General features: G+C 42.2%; 1 protein-coding gene across 5 annotated transcripts in view; it reads left to right on the top strand.

Annotated features, from left to right (window-relative positions):
- Mapkap1 (mitogen-activated protein kinase associated protein 1) overlaps positions 1-17,797 on the top strand; it is a 234,357-nt gene that overhangs the window by 177,664 nt on the left and 38,896 nt on the right. For 4 of the 5 annotated variants that reach the window (XM_013021475.1, XM_013021479.1, XM_013021478.1 and 1 more), the window contains exon 9: positions 14,572-14,712. The exons of the other annotated variant lie outside the window; for it this stretch is intronic. In XM_013021475.1, coding sequence (XP_012876929.1) covers positions 14,572-14,712 — 141 coding nt within the window. The remainder of the gene's footprint in view (positions 1-14,571; positions 14,713-17,797) is intronic. 5 annotated transcript variants of the gene reach the window in all.

Here is a 17,797-nt window from a genome sequence, read left to right as displayed (position 1 = left end):
TTGTCAAAGCTCATAGAATTCACAAACTTTATAGACCACGATAATGACAATTTTCCTCATGAAGGTTAGAATGTGCTTGTGACTTTAAATAAGTATCACTATTTCACAATACTATGAAATTTGTGAAATTTATATAATAACCTAATCACAATAAAAAAAAAAAACATTAAAAAAATTGAATGGACACTAGTGGTCCACACCTGTAATCCTATCTACTCAGGAGGCTAAGATTTGAGAATCGCAGTTCTAAGCCAGCCCAGACAGGAAAGGCTATGAAACTCTTATCTCCAATAAACTACTCAGAAAAAGTCAGAAGTAGCACTATGGCTCAAGTGGTAGAGTGCTAACCCTAAGGAAAAGAAGGTCAGAAACAGTACCCAGACCCTGAATTCAAACCTCAGGACCAGCCAAATAAACAGAAAAATTAAGTAGACATTCCAGCTAAAACTCATGTATTATTCTCCTGTAGTTACCAATTAACAAGTTGAATTGAGTTGGACATAGTGAGAAATATCTGTATCCTAATATTTGGGAAGCAGAGACAGGAGGAGTACAAGTTCAAGGCTAGCCTCGGCCACATTACTGAGTTCCAACCCAGCCTGGGCTATGAAGCCAGATCCTGCTTTTCTTTTTTTTCTTTTTTTTTTTAAGTTGGGTTAACACAAAGAAGAAATATTTCAAAAATAGAATATTAGTATGTTTAACCAGTATAGGTTCACTATTTTCAGACCATTTTAGAAATGAGATAAGTATGGTCATGTATTATTTACACACACTGCAAGAAAGCATATTATGGTGCCAAAACATGAACTGCCTTGTTTCACATTCTGGCTGTGCCACTTAATAGCTCTGTAACCCTGGATACTTAACGTTTTCTTGGTAGTTTATCTGGCCCTCGTAAAGTTAATGGAGGGGAGGGACAGCAGGCTTTGGAGAACTCTAATTCTAAAGCTTTTAGAACTTGTACACAGTAAATGCTCAGAAAATGTTAACTTGAACAAAGAAATGATGAAAGAGCACTCACTTTCACATTGCTAACAGAACAGATGGGCCCAGGTATGGAGATGTGAGAGCCTTCTAGAGATTCACAAAGGAGGAATGATCCAGAACCAAGGACAGGAGCAAGTCTGTAAATGTACGCTATCATAGAACCAAGAGAACTGAGAAGCAGGGGACTTTCCACATGTGTTCTGATGTTGCAGAATATATGTATCCGTTATAACTAAAACCACTGGACTGAGTTTCAGACTGTTATCCAAAAGGAAGAAAAATGATCTTCCTTTTAAAGGAGGATCGAGGCCTAACATGTCAACCACATCATAGGTATTTTTTAAATTATTTATTTGATAGCCAGGTGCTGGTGGCTCACGCCTGTAATCCTAGCTACTCAGGAGGCTGAGATCTGAGGATTGCAGTTCAAAGCCAGCCCGGGCAGGAGAGACCGTGAGACTCCTATCTCCAATAAACCACCAGAAAACCGGAAGTGGCGCTGTAGCTCAAGTGGTAGAGTGCTCGCCTTGAGCTGAAGAGCTGAGGGACAGTGCCCAGGCCCAGAGTTCAAGCCCCACAACCGACCAAAAAAATAAATAAATTATTTATTTGAGCCTAAAAAAAAATTGTGAAATGTATGTAATAACTTAATCACAATAAAAAAATTTAAAAAATTGACTGGACACTAGTGGTCCACACCTGTAATCCTATCTACTCAGGAGGCTAAGATTTGAGAATCGCAGTTCTAAGCCTTACATGGCCTTGTGCTAAGCATTTGTAAATACATCCTCAGAATTACCCTATAAGACATGTTGTGAAACAAAGATGTGACTGACTTACCCAAAGTTAGCCAGCCACTAAGTGATAGGACCAAAATTTTGAGTCCGATATCATCTGATTCCAAAGCCTACTGTATGATTGTTGATAACCTAAATATTCAGTCCTGCAAATGTGATGACAATTGTCTTTCTATGCTGTGAGATGAAAGCTCCTAAATTAATCTGATATGACAAGAGGCTCTGCCTAGAGACTGAGAGCTAACATTTGTGCTTGGATCTTGGCCTAAATAAGAAAATGACAAGCCAAAGTCCTTGAGCTTTCCAGTTTGGATTCTTGTCTAATAATCTACTACATCCTTCAGCCAACTGTCTGCTCAAAGCTGGAATTAGCCCAGAAGGAAGCAACGAGTGCATTAGAGAAAGATGTAGGAGACTTCCATTCTTGTTCAAGCTTCTAGATTAATCCTGGCATCACACTGAGCCTTAGTATTCTTTTCTGCCAACTGTTTCTAGTGACCTTTCCCACTGATCATATGTGAGTAGCCAGTCCAAGTCTTTAGAAGAAAGGACCAATTTATTCTTCTAATATCTTTAACAGAGGGAAACTGGAATTTCCCATCATCGAGGCCAGTCAGCCTGAAGTTAAACTGGCTTTCTGGAATACCTACAGTGTCAGATACTGTCTTTCTGTCTGATCACTCACTAGGCTGTGGTTTAAAAAGTTCAGCATAGTGCTTAAAATGCAATTGCTAGAATCAAGGCCACCCTTGGGAGAACTGCTTGCAACTTCTGACATTGGACAAATCATGTCACCCTCTGTTTCTTGTTTAAATGGAGGTGGTCAAATCTATTTCACAAGGTTTCTTTGCATGTGAAGATTTAAATGGGCTATAAGTTCTGTTAAAACCACCTTTCTCTTTATAGAAGAGGAAACTGAGGCTCAAAGAGGTGAAGTGATTTGCTAATGTCTCATGAATGTGAGGAGCCTGGAAAAGTGTCTTCTTCCATTAAGTCTGGTGAATGAGCTGCATCTAATTTTATTTCCTGGATAAAAGCTAGGGTGTTAATTGTTCATTCAATATCAGTTCAACCGCCTTTAAAGGAGATTCACAGAATGTTTAAGGCCTTCCATTATTTCAATTCCTTATTAAACCTGGATTTCCTTGATTTAAGGCTACAGTAAGGGAAACCCCCATTTTCCAGTCAGATACTATGGTAGGGGATAGCACCTATAGGGTTCAGTCTGAAAGACCTCATTCTCTACCTTTAGTTAGTTGGCCCTTGAAGGCCCAAAAGAGCAGGCAGCTTCTAGGAGCCTCTTGGACCACCTGGCTGGCTCAGCTCCTCTCCTTACTCCTCTGAGATCACTGAATGAATTTGCCCACTTCTACTCTAGACTTGACCCCACTTCCTCCACAAACAGGAACCAGATCTGAATCCTCTCTGCATCCCTTGCCTGGCTAGGCCTGGAGGAAGCCTCCACATCCCTGACTCTACTACACTTCTCACCAAGGAAACTTGGAGTTTGAGCAAGGCTCTTTATATTGCAGAAATTTCTTTGTGGTAATTAGACCTTGCCCACACCTACACACATATCACCAGCACCATGACCACCAGCACTGAATTAGGAAGGGGTAGGAAAGACACCCACAGAAAAAGAATAAAGAGAATGAATGTTTCCAGAACCTTTTTTTGGTAATAGACCAATTTCTCCTCCTTCTTGTACTCTGTGCCAGGCCTGGAGACTCCCTGGTGGTTCCTCCCTACTTCTGGATGCTTTGTTTTCTTCAGTTACAAATTCCTGAGCTTTCCAGTTTCTTCCATGTGACTTGATTATCAGGGCTTGAAACCTCTTTTATTAGACCACAACAGCACTCCAAATCCAAAAGAAAATGTGACCGTGCAAATAAATAGAAAGGTCTTGTGATGTTTTAGGTTGAATTATTGCCAAAGAACAGTTGCCTGTCCAGCTTGAGATGTGGGTGTTCACCCTAAGGAATTTTCTATGTGGATGTTCCAGGTTGATAATGCATAATGCTCCCTGCATAGGAACAGAAAGCTTACCCCCAAGTATCTGTGTCCACCTCCTGCTGCGTAGTGAATGTGGTCTGGTTAGCAGTAGGGGAGGGAAAAAGTGAGATGTTTAGCCCTTCTTTGTCACCTTGGGTAGGTCCTTCTCTGTGAGTCTCTTTTGTCCCTGTGTCAACTGTGATGGTAATCCCTACCCTTCGGGCTGTTGTGAGGATTAAATTATTGAAAGTAGTAAATGAGACCTACATTAAAAGCACATGGTGAACTCTAATGCACTGTTTAAGAGTTGACAATTACCAAGCGTCTGTGTGCCTGGCAGTGCCTGGCACCACACTGAAGCCAGTCTGATATTCCTTTCCTTCTGCCCTCTTAGACTTCCACAGGTTCCATGGGACAGTGGAGTAGCTGATACCTGTGGCCAAAGCTGTGCTGACCTGTACAAGAAGCAAACTTGCACACTGTCCCATCTACTTCTTCAGTAATGAATGCTGGAATTGTGCTGGGGTGGGCTGAGAACTTCCCCATGAATTGCACTTTTCACTGCCCTGCTTTCTCAAAGTTTCCTCCCCATTTCATTTTATCATTAGGTAGTAATTAGTATTCAAGGGAAATTGGTCTTAATATATTAAAATTGGTTAAGTGCATTTAGACCTGTACCACAGCCAATGTCTTATTGGAAAATGTAATTGGGGACTCTGTGTATGTAATTAATTGAATTACAATTAAGAACTTTCATTAAGCGATACACTGGTACATTAGAGCAGTAAGGAAACATGTTTGACGAGCCACAAACCCTGTCTGGGCTCTACGTGAGGGCATGGAGATTTGCATTCCTCCAGGAGGCTCCTGGCCCCAGAATCTGCCCTGCTGCCCCTGACTAATGGTTTAGTAATGCGTCAGGTGACATTTCTGCAGTGACTCTAGGTGAAAAGTGGGGTTCTTCCAGCATTTGTGCCCTCATTCCTTGACTCTGGAGTCAGGAAGAGAAACACTTCAGTGTTGATCAGATGATGTTATAGCTCTGAAGCATTTTTCCATATAATTTATCCTTAGAAGACAGCCATTGTTTTTCCTGTGTTTGAATAGGAACAAAGACACATTGGAGAAAGGGGAAGGGATAAGAATTCTGTCAGCCTGATTTCTGAGCAAACCTATAATCACCCATTTGTCCAGCCCCTTAAATGGTCATGTTCCATCTGTTGGGCACATATTGGTTCATTTGTCCTCCAGACGATGACTCTGGAGCCCTCCTCTGGGCCAGCCACTGCTGTACGGGGAGGTGGAGACGAGCCTGCCTTCATCATGGCACCCACTGGCCATCAGTGCTGCAGAGATGGGAGAGTGGATTGCAAGGGACCAGAGCTGGTGGGAGCAGCAGGAAGAGAAAGGAAAAGATGAGTTATCAAATAATGAGTAAAAGACAAATGTTCCAAGCCAATATGCTGCTCATGTGAGGCCTTGAGACAAGGAGTTCTTGGAAATGAATGAAGGGAGTGTGTTGAACAGAAGGTGGGGGTAAGGCCTCTCTGAAAGATGAGCCTGAGAGATAGGCAAGGTCTAGAATGCAGAGCCTTGTAGGGCACCTTTCCATGTCCTATTCTTTTTTAAAATTGTACAAATCTAAAGCCATTTCTTACTGACCGCCTCCTAAAACAAGATTGCCTTGATTTATTAAAGGAGGTCTGTATCTCCATGCAGAAAGTTCTGCAGCCAGGCTGGCTGTTGCTCCAAGAGTTTAATCAATTAAGCACTGTAATAGCAAGGTTCCCTATCCTAGTTATAAGGATCTGTGTGGTAGATTCTGGTAAAGGCTATATCCTACTGTGTGATATGGATATCCTGGTGGCTTTGAAGAGATTACTGCAGTAGGGCTCTGTGAGTGAGTGTGTGTGTGTGTGTGTGTGTGTGTGTGTGTGTGTGTGTGTGTTTTACACTATATCACCTATTGATCATTTTTTAGAGACCAGCAAAAATGACTAGTAGCTGAAGGGAAGTGTTTAATAGAAGAGAAGCTTTGGGCTTATGAGACTTTGGGGACTTAAATGGCCTCTAAGAAAAAAAAAAATGTGATGAATGTGGAGAGCTAAAGAAAAGTTTTCTCCGTGACTCATTTTGAGTCAGAAGAAGAGAGTGTTCGGTTTTGTCCTGACTCCTTTGTTCTGGCAAGGCTAAGCATATGATTGCATTCTGCTTAGATATTGTTAGGGCACATAGATTGTATATTCCTGGCCCAATGAAGGAATATATTTTTACCCAAAGAAGGTTAAGGGCACAATGTTGGCATTGGACCTGGGTTTAATGCCTTGCTCTAGCTTACACAGTTTGTACAACTGAGCCTCGTTTATCACCAGTTTAAAGAGAATGCTGTCCAATCTAAAAAGGCTTTGGGAAAATGAACTAAGATACTGTATTTAAGTACTGAGCATATAGTGTCTAGCATAGAATAAACATTAGTTACTGTTCAGGCAGGATCCCCGTCCTCAGTGTACACAGTCTATTGAAGAGTCTGAATGATGTGTTAGGATTCTTTTCACCAAGGTAAATCCAAGAGGTAGTATATAAACCTCAAGTATTGTTATGGTTAATATAAAACTTCATTGATCCAAGTTTATGGCTGTATCATTCGTTCTTCTAGCAGCATTAATTAACATTTAATATGTAATGGACAGTGTGCCATGTCAGATGGGCTTTTCCTGTCCACAAGGAGCTCTTATCAGGAGAACACTACAGAAACTTAGGTTTAGAGACTCACAGAAGGCCATAGGTTTCAGGAGAGGGATGAGAAAAGGCTCAGACTAGACCTTGAAAAATAAACATTTTAAAAAATGGAAAAAGTAGCCAGGCGCTGGTGGCTCACGCCTATAATCCTAGCTACACAAGAGGCTGAGATCTGAGGATCATGGTTCAAAGCCAGCCTGGGCAGGAAAGTCTGTGAGACTCTTATCTCCAATAAAAACCACTAGAAAACCGGAAGTGGTGCTATGGCTCAAGCGGTAGAGCTCTCGCCTTGAGCCGAAGAGCTCAGGGACAGCACTCAAGCCCAGAGTTCAAGCCTCACCACAGACCAAAAAAAAAAAAAAGGAAAGAACATCAGGTGAAACCTGAGCACAGTCCAGCTTGCAGCAGTTGAATGTGGGGCTCAAGTCTTCAAGAGGGAATAGTGGAAGATTGTCCCTTTGTTTAATTACATCTCGTCCCCTCCTAATCTTCATGCCAGCCACAGGTATACACATGCTGTTCCCTGTGTACATGCCCACCTTGGTCTGCTTCTTGTGTTCCCCATGCTATTCCTTGGTAGATTGCCGAGATGAGCATCTAAGGATCCTGCCTCCTCCTGAATTCTTGAAGCACTGTACCATACCTGGCACGTGTGAGTGCTGGGTAACTGTTCCTGAACTAAAAGGAACAATCAACAGGGCTGTACTATAGGGAGTTGAAAGGCAAGGATAATCTATCTTACAAAGGATGTGGATCTCTAGTGGAGTTACAGAGCTAGTACAGGGAGACAACTCACACTAGATTGTGGCCTTTTAGACTGGTCAAAGACTCACTGAACCTTAAGGTAAATGTGAAAGTCCTGTGAGCTAAGATCCGTGATTATAGGAAATTTACCGATAACAGTGAGTTCATCTGAACTTTGATTTAATGATTAGTGCCTGTTTGAAAGTCATATGCCTCTCAGTGTCTCCCAAAATTAAAAAAAAAAACATATGTCCCCCACAATATCACCCCTGCTTTCACTGTATTTGATGTCAGTATAATTTGTGGAGGGGAAGGGGAAAAACAAGTCGTTTAAATAAGGATACAGGTGGACCCGTTGCAACAATGAGAAGTACAAGTTGTCATGTCAAAAACGAACTTTACAACTTTGGTGTGGGGGGGAGGATTGGATAGGGGGGCGGGAGGAGGCTGGGAAGGGATGGGAAGGGTAAACAAAGGAGCAGGCTACAATGCTTAATAAGAAATGTACTCACTATCTTGCCCATGTAATTGTAACCCCTCTGTACAGTATTTTCACAATAAAAAAAATAATGTTGCAAACATTTACAACATATAAAAAAAAATAAATGAATGAAGAAACGTTTCCAACTTCAGCACAGTATTTGTTGTAATGAGCATTTGTTCATTACTGCTAGCAAACCTGCGTGTAACACATCTATACTGTGAAGCTGCATGCAACTTTTGTGTCTCATCATGTTGCCCAAATGGACACCCAGAAACGTGTTGCCATTTTTTTTACTGTCATGAAGACATAGTAAGACATGAAAACATGGCAACATATATCCAATCACATTAGCAGTTCCCAAACTTTTTGGCATCAGGACCCTATTGCACTCTTTTAAAGTTACTGTAAGTTGCTAGTCAAGAGGTTAAGATCTAGAGGATCAGGGTTTGAAGCCAGCCTAGGCAGAAAAATCCACCAGACTTCATCTCCAAATAACCGGCAAAAGGTTGGGATTGTGGCATAGCTCAAGTGATAGAGTACCAGTAAGAGCAAGAGTACCAGAATGAGTGGGAGGCCCTGAGTTCAAACCCCACTGTTGCCAAAAAAATTAAAAGTGACTGAGATGGGACTTGAGGGATGTAACTTAGAGGCAGAATATGTATTTAGCATGTGTTTAGAGTACACTAGAATGGAGCATGTCTCCATTTTCAATCCCCAGCATCAAAAAGGGAAAAGGGGAGAGGATGCTGTTTTGTTTGATTTATGTATTTGTTCTTGAGATAGGGTCTCACTGTATAATTCATGCTGTCCTAGAAAATCAACAGATAGTCCATACTGGCCTCCAGTGCTTCAGCCTCTTGAATGTTGACATGACAAGTTTGTACCACATCTTGGTATAAAAAAAAAAATATTGAGGATTCAAAGAATGTTTACTGTCCTCAGCATTACTGGAAGGAAGGGGCAATGTTAGCTCTGCCTTTCCTAACAATGAACCCTCCCTCTCTCCCTCCCTCCCTTCCTTCCTCCCTCCCTTCCTTCCTCCCTCCCTTCCTTCCTTTCTTCCTTCCTTTCTTCCAGTACTGGGATTTGAAGGTAGGGCTTCATGTGTTTGATAGGCAGACACTCTGTTACTTGAGCTAGACCCCTGCCTTTTTTTTTTTTTTTTTTGGCCAGTCCTGGGACTTGAATTCAGGGCCTGGGCACTGTCCCTGATCTGCTTTTGCTTAAGGCTAGCACTATACCACTTGAGCCACAGCACCACTTCCAGCTTTTTCTGGTTATGTGGTACTGAGGAATCAAACCCAGGGCTTCATGCATGCCAGGCAGGCACTCTATCACTAAGCCCCATTCCCAGCCCGACCTGTCCTTTTTGTTTCAGTTATTTTGGGGATAGAGTCTTAAATATGTGCCCAGCCCAGCCTGGAACATGATCCCCCTATTTACATCTTCATCCCTAAATGGGATGACATACCACCCTGCCCATACCATGGGCATGGCCCAGCTGTTGGATGAGATGGTATCTCATAGATGCCAGACTGGTCTCAAACCATAACTTCCTGATCTCCACCTCCCAGATATCTTGCAATTACAAGCATGAGCCATCATGCCCAGTAGACACTTTGAGGCAAGATTTTGACCCATTCTCCACTCTTAGTGTCAGTTAGGGCTTGAGTCTACACTCCTGAACTCTAGATCCATGTTCTAGCTAATGTTACTAAGCCCTGCCCCAAGCCCTTGATTGTCTCAACCTCTGCAACATTCTTTGCTGCAGGTTGTTGAATTGCCTACTTCCTTCCTTGCCTCCTCTCTTTTTCCCTTTATATACTTGTCCCAGCCTAGGTTGGCCATCTTCCCCTAAGACAGATGACAGGTCCATTCCTATTCCTCCTTCCTGACCTTCTACTCTGGGGAGTTAAGCTGCTTCACTCTTGAATTCTCTGCTTGCCCCCTAGACCTCTGCATGGTGAATGAATTTTCTGTCTTTCTTCCAGGGCTTTTGTTGTCAGTCCATTTGAGTTCTGGTGCTCATGTCGCTATTAGGCCCCACCCTGAAATTTGATCTATCACAATACATCTTTGAGTTATTGCAGCTCAAGGGTTTTGACACAATACATTATGGTAATCCATGGCACATAGAGACATTAACACTCCCGACTTTGACAAAATACATTGTGAAGTCTTTGAAGACACCATTACAATTTATCTTGTCATTCACCAGGAGACCCAGTTCAGCATTAATGTAGATGAACACAGTGTGGCTTTTGTTTCCTTTAATTGCTTGTGACCTTTTTAATTGCTAATTTAACAAAATACCAAAGGGTTATATTTCAACTAAATTAATGGCTTGGGGAGGAAAGCTTTGGGAATTTTTTATATGTTTATTTTTAAGACATTTTCCTTTTCTCTACTTTGCACTTTAAGAAGATAAAATGTCTTCTTAACACAAGTGGGGTTTTTTTTTATGTGAAGTTCATAATACAGCAATAATTTTGATATCCAAACAGTATGGTGCCAAGCATGTTTCCTATGTGGCTGAGTTCACCCTTTTCCAAAAGGATACAAACAGTAAAAGTTACACACACCAAGTCATAAAACTTTTCTGGTCCCAAAACATGCTTAGGATATAATATTTTGACTTTAGATGAAGTATTTGCTATACACCATTTACTGGGCATTTCGCTCTGTCTTGTGCTGCTTGCTTTAGGTTCTGCTGCTGGATTACAAGCCCCTACAGATCACAGCCCTGCCTGGTCCTCACCAGTGCCCTCCCACAAGGTAGCCTACTTCTAAGGCATGAGGAAGAAGTGATTGTTAAGGTATATGTTCCTTAATGGAGGTGTGGTCAAGTAGAAGAGCACCAGTCTTGAGCCAAAAAGCTAAGGACAGCACCCAGGACCTGAGTTCAAGCCCCAGTAGTAACAGACACTGACACAGACGTAGACACAGACACAGATGTATATGTGCCACAGAGAAGCCACACTTGTGGGCCTGTTTGACAAATGCTACTGGAGCTGGTGCCCAGCAGCTGTTCTCATTCAGCAGACAACCTGTTCTGCAGTGAGCAGCTTGACCTGAAGAGTGCAGGACAGTGACCTCCTGCTCCTCCAGGTACTGCTGCCCTCCTGATCATAAAAGCAAAGCTGCCCCTTGTCAACAGGGGCAAGGCTCAAGACTCACCCAAGTATCAGAGGGACTGAAATCCTCAGTTGGGATATGAATTTATACTGGCAGAGAGTAGAAGGTCAGTGCACAAAGCATTAGTGTGTTGAGCCAGCTCCAGCTCTCTAAGTCTTGAACAAAATTAATATAAGGAAATTGACAAGCCTTTCTGGTTATTCCATAGCTTTAAGACCTCTACTAAAATCCTATCATCTCATCTGCCCATTATTAACATTTCAGCAAAATATAAAGTTTTCATTAATCTCCCACAGCAAATTTAAGAGTGAAAACTGGCACTTGTTTGAGCTTTTAGGACTACATTAGCTGGTGTATTAAACAAAATATGTCATTCTTCAGTAGCTTCTTTAAAGAAGCTAAATCAATTTCTAGCCATATTTATGCACCACTTTATCTAAAAGCATCTGAATTATCATTTACAGCTAAGCTGCTTTATTAGCAGCTGGCATTGAGATTGCTCAGTAAAAAATTATATGTCACGTTATAGTAATTTTTAAATTGGTTTTAATCCAACATCATAAAATGGAAAAATCTTAAGTGTGTTTTTTTCCTTTTAGTAATTGGCATTTTAGCATAATAAGGTATTACCTCTTTGCAAATCAAATACCTGAAATATTTAGAAAATACTAATTAGTAAAGAAAACAAGAACTCAGAGCTAAGTTATATCTAATAATGGTATTTCCCAGAAAAGATAGCTTTAGATGACTTAGAGCATAAAAGGATTTTAGTATTTTAGAAGAATTCTAATTCTCACATATAAAAAGTTCTAAAATAGAAATAAATACGTTTTATCAATTATGTTTCAGTAAAAATGTAAATTAGAGAAAATGATTATTTTTCCATAGCCAACCTCTCATTCTGGCATAGACCTCTCTCAGGAGCTGTGATCGTAGTGCCTCCATCCAAAATCACAGGTGTTGCAGGGAAAGGACACAAGTTGCACAGAGGTGGGGTGCCATGCCCATGTCCCATGGTATACTGATACCAAGGCCTTACCTCCTAACATTTTACTGAGACGTGACACCCTAAGTTCATCAAGAAGTTAATTTGTTTTTGTATCAGTATTAGGACTTGAACTCCAGGTCTAGGCACTGTCCCTTAGTTTTTAAGCTCAAGGCTGGCATTCTACCACTTGAACTACAGCTCCATTTGTGGATTTTTTTTTTCTTGGTGGTTGGTAAAAATCTCACACAGACTTTCCTGCCACAGCTGGCTTTAAACCACAATCCTCAGATTTCAGCCTCATGAGTAGGTAGGATTGTAGACATGAACCAATGCCTAGCAATCCAGTAGTTTTTATTGGGTTTCTGCTTTCTTTCTCCTCTGTACTGCCCTGCATAGCATCCAGGACTATAGTGCTGAGTTCCGCCATAGTGATGCCTGTCCTCTTAGGGCTCCAGTCTAGGGTGATATCTGTTCTGAAGGGAGATGAAGGGTGCAGTGGCAGAAGGAGCCAAGGTAGACCGAGGGCCTGGCTCAGGGGACTCTCCTAGATCCTCACTAGAGCTAAGCTCTTCAGGAAAAATAGGGAGGGGGCCAGAAGGGAGTGAGCTGAAGAGCTGGGTGACCTGGGCAAGGAGGGAAGCTGGTGTAGGATGCTCTACCAGACCTCTCACAAGGGCAGAGCCTATTGGAGGTGCTGAAATTGTCCAACATGTGAATATCCATAGTGTTTGCAAACAACTTGTGGTTCCTCTTTGACAGACAATGGGGTCAATGGGGAAACAAAAACCAGTTTCGTAAACAGCTTTGTAAGTAGGCAATGCAAAGCATCCCAAGCTACCAGTTATATAACAGAAATTCCAGTTCAACACCCAGATCTAGAGTATTTTGTTCCCCCCAACTCTGTCCCAAGGAGTTCTCTGAATCCTGTGGTGCCATCCTGGATGGTCAGCCCCAGGCATAGGGCCCCCTTTCTTCTGCCAGATCAGTGCTCACTTTACCCCGGATGGCATGAGCAAACTGCACCTCAGAAATTCAGCCTCTAGGAACCAGCAGATGCTTTGCCTGTGTTTAGTATAACCTTGGGATGTACTTATCTCCAAAGCCTTGGGTTCCTTACCTGTATAAAATGGAAATCTCTGAAACCTACCAGATTGTCATGAGATTATAGTGTAACAGAAGTGCTTTATACACACTTGGCACAATAAGCACCATGTATCTGGCTATTTTTCACTTCTGGCTATTTTTCACTTGGCAAAACTTAATGAGAACATAACAGTTGCCTAAACTGCCTGTAGAAGAAGATCCAAAGATGAAAAAGAAACTTTACTGACCTGATAAAGTTTCCATATTAAGTCAAAGCAACCACCCAAAAATCCTAGGGCAAGGGTGAATAAGCTTTCTAACCACTGAATAAAAATAATTGTGACATATTTACTAAGCATGTTATATATTAGATTTTTTACATGAACTTTGATACTTTATGGGTAGCAAAAAACAAGTTCAGAGAACCACAGTTACTTGTGCAAGAACATGCAGCAAATTAGAGGCAGAGCTGGGATTTGAGCCCCAGGTCTACCTGGATCCAGGGTCTGGATGGACCCACTCTTGTGGAATTCATTGCCCGTCAGAGTCATCAGAAAAGATTGCATGGTTACACAGAAGAGGTGGAGTTTGAGCTAGCCTGGGATAGGAGGCAGGTTCTATGGTAAAGGTGGAAAGAATACGCTAAGCCAAGAGTACTATGGGAGTATAGATCCAGAAGTAGAAACCCCTAGACATATGACATTCTGTGTGCTGCTTGAGGAGTTTGGGAGTCACTGAGAGAAGGTATTGTGAGAAAGGACAAAGAAGACTAGATAGGGCTTACTCTAGATTATGGGCTGCCATGATTGCTTGGCCGCAAAAAGTGCTTCACTTGAGAGGTTCTGGGAAGACAGGGAAGGTTTTTGAAGACTAGTGACTACGTTAGTGATTGTGTTTGTAGCCCATGTCACATAGCAAGGTACTTAACATACATGCACAGGGCTCTCACAAATACTTGGTGAGTAAATGAATAATCAAACCTTTAGAAAGATGAATCAGAAAGTCTGATGGTGGCTGCATTGCAGGGGGGGAGCCTGATAGCTAGTGAGGAGACTGTCACAGACATCTCAGGACCAGCAGGCTCCTGCCGGAACCAGGGGGGCTGTAGGGCATAAGCTGGAAAGCTGCTGGCCAGATGGTTTGGGAATTAGGAAAGGACAAGGCTTCTTCAAAGAACATGGATCACTCCTGTGATCTGGAAAATCACACTGAAGAAACAAGAAGAGCCTCCCTCTCTCTCTCTCTCTCTCTCTCTCTCTCTCTCTCTCTCACACACACACACACACACACACACACACACACACACACACCCCTTGAGATTTCCACTGACACATGAGGACCTAGCTACTTGCTGAGAGCAAGTGGGGGTTTTTGTATCTATCCTCTATCCCCACTGCCCAGCCATGGCATAAGCAGTGTTTGTGGAATTAATTGTTGAGTGATTAATATATTACCACTCTCTGTTTACTGGAATGGCATTATTAAGTCATCTCTCAGCCTTTTCTTCTCCAAATTAAATAGCCCATAGTATTTTAATTTATCCCAAAGCATTTTAAGCAGACACCATTTGCCAAGCCTCATGTATCTTTATGAGCTAAACTGCATTTTTCCCTCCCCAGGTTCAAGGGCAGACGGGGTTTTTGAAGAGGATTCACAAATTGACATAGCTACAGTACAGGATATGCTTAGCAGCCACCATTACAAGTCATTCAAAGTCAGCATGATTCACAGACTGCGATTCACAACTGACGTGCAGTTAGGTAAGTACACGAACAGGTGAAGAACTGAGCTCTTTGTATCAGTGGTCTGTGAAGAAGTGAGCGAAGAAATTATATGAAAATTGTATGTGGTCTGAATAAGGGTATTTGTGTTCTGAGTAAATGTTAAAACAATGACATCTAAAGCACATCCTTTTCCCTACCCGAGTGCTCTCTCTTGTCACCTTCTTTATGAAGCAGAGGATTAGAAATAGACCTAACTCAAGACTTTTCAGTCTGATTGACTTCAGCTTCCCTGCTATCCTCAGACCATTTTGCCCCTTGCCTTCTTTCCCCACAGAGCTCATGGCTGAGTCACTCCACAAGCTTGGCAGTGATTTCAGGGGTTATATTAGGATCTTCACTGGCGAACTGGAACTAACTGGCTCCTAATATTTGGGTTGATTTGTTCCAGTGATATGTTAAATTTCTGTTTGGGCATAGCAGAAATAGAACAAGTTTCTTAATCACATCCTTGGGTCTAGATATGCACTGTGCATTAGTCACTGTGTTAAGGGCCCCATCCAAAGAGAGACAGTCTGTATCTGGCTTACATGGGGTCTGCAGTGGTAGGTTACCTGCACCTAACATTGATCTCCCATGTAGGAAGAGAAGAGCCTGTAGCAGGCTCACACAATCAGAGAGCCAAATTATACCCAGCTCTGCCACTCCACTCCTTCCAGGACCTTGTTTGTCTCTTGCATAAGCAAGAAGGTTTAAATTCTAACTCGTAAGGCTCGCTAATTTTATATTTCTCACAAATGCTTTGTTTCTCATGATGAAATCTTCTCTCGTGTTGGCAATAGTTTAAGTCTGGCTAATGTAATAAGCCTTAAAAATATCCTCAAATATTCCTTCCGAACTTGATGGATAGGAACTTGCAGTCGGCCGACAGTTCAGCTCTGTAATTAAGAGAAGGGCAAATGATCCTTGATGGTTTAAATTGTAGCTCTATCAGGAACTAGCCATTTAACCTTAAGCAAAGCACCTTCACCTTTCTGAGCCTTAGTTCTGCCTTGTTTGATGAGAATATTTGGGTTGATTTGTTCCAATGATATGCTAAATTTCTGTTTTGACATAGCAGGAATAGAACCAAGTATCATAATCACATCCTTGTGTGCCTTGTCTAGATGTACACTGTGCACTAGTCACTGTGTTAAGTGCCCATTTAAAAGAGAAAGACAGTCTGTGCCTAGCTCACATGGGATCTGCAGTGGTAGGTTCCCTGCTCCTGACATTGATCTCCCCACGTAGGAAGAGAATACCAATAGCACCAGCTTTCAAGGATGGCTGTGGAGGGCAAGGTTGGTAAAAAAGAAATGTGCTGTAGTACTTCAGCTGTCAGAAGCCTGGTCCAGGCCTCATTCATTTACTGGATTACCACTGGCAAGTGATACACAACCCTATAGTCCTAATCTCATAGGCTAATTATGAGGATGGAGTGTCACAGCACATGCAGAGTTCTTAGAAAGGTGCTCAGTGAACAGTAGCTGCCAGGGCACTGGGGGTATGGCCCAGTGATCCAGTGTGTGCTTAGTGTGTGCACAGCCAGGGTTCCATCCCCCATACTGCACACACATACACACATACACACACACTAGATGCTAGGATGATGCAGAATGAATAGATGAATCAGTAACTTTGGAACAAAACACAGAACCCATCTTCTTTCTCCCCTTACTGCACTTGTCCCCCCCCCCTCCTCCTTTGTGGGGTGAGATAGACTATATATCTAAAGTGATAAGATTGCTTATTTACTATTGATGAAAACTTAAAGTTGCTGAGTATTTTGTGCTCTGGCAATGTTTTTCCTAGTTCTATCATAGAAATAAATATAATAAGACTGCTGAAAACAAACAAAAAAAAGCCAACAGGTAAACAGGGGCTGGGAAGGTGGCTCAGTGGTAGAGCGTTTGTCTTGCATGCTTGAGGCCCTGGGTTCGATTCCTCAGCACCACATAAGAAAAAAAGAAAAAAAAAACAGGTAGACAGGTATGATAGGGAGGCTTGAGTATGAAGATCAGAAGCTCCAAATCAGCCTGGGCTGTACCTGGAAGACCTTGTCTTAAAAAGGAAAAAGAGAGGCTAGGAATGTGGCTTAGGGGTAGAGTGCTTTCCTAGCATACATGAAGCCCTAGGTTTGATTCCTTAGTACCACACAAGCAGAAAAAGCCGGAAATGGCTCTGTGGCTCAAGTGGTAGAACACTAGAATTGAGCAAAAGAAGCTCAGCAACAGTGTTCACGCTCTGATTTCAAGCCCCAGGACTGATAAGGAGGAGGAGGAGCAGCAGCTAGGTGCCAGTAGCTTAAAAAAAATTAAAATTAAAAAAAAAATTTAAAGCCAGCTCCCTGGGCCTGGGATGTAGCTCAGTGGCAGAGCTCTTGCCTAGTAATGGCCCTCCATCCAGTCCCTTGATATAGCTTTACTAGTGAAGCATTGAGAAATTCATTGCTATAACTTTCTGTAATGATAGGGAGAGGGGCTTCGGAAGGCCAGGGGTCTGTTTCTTGATCCGTTTACATTGTTTGTACATTTTATGGAAAAGTGACCTACATGCTCATGGTTTATATACATCCTATGTGTGCATTTTGGTGCAGAGATACAGTTTGTTTGGCTATAGCACTTGCCTAGCAGCAAGGGATCTTCTTTTTCTGAATAAGCCTCAGTTTAAAAAGTTCAGTAAGTGGTCCACCTGCAATGGAGACAAGTTTAAGGCAGGGATGTTTCTGGTGAGCATAACCAGCAATGGACCCTGCCCACTCCGCAGTATGAGGAACAGTGCTGGAATGGTAACCAAGACCCCAGAACTTTCTCCCTACTTTTCCCTCAAATACAGATATACTAATTCACTTAATTCTGATGACTTATTGAGATTTTTTTTAATGTCATTTCTAGGGCTTGACCTCAGAGCCTGGGCACTGTCCCTGAGCTTTCTTGCTTGGGGCTACCACTTGAGCCACAGCTCCACTTCAGCTTTTTAGTGCTTAATTAGAGATAAGATTCTTACAGACTTTCCTACCCAGTCTGGCTTTGAACCTCAATCCTCAAATCTCAGCCTCCTGAGTAGCTAGGATTACAGACATGTG

Source organism: Dipodomys ordii, unplaced genomic scaffold, assembly GCF_000151885.1.
Source record: "Dipodomys ordii isolate 6190 unplaced genomic scaffold, Dord_2.0 Scaffold55, whole genome shotgun sequence".
Classification (NCBI taxonomy): domain Eukaryota; kingdom Metazoa; phylum Chordata; class Mammalia; order Rodentia; family Heteromyidae; genus Dipodomys; species Dipodomys ordii.
This window is presented reverse-complemented; position numbering and strand designations above follow the sequence as displayed.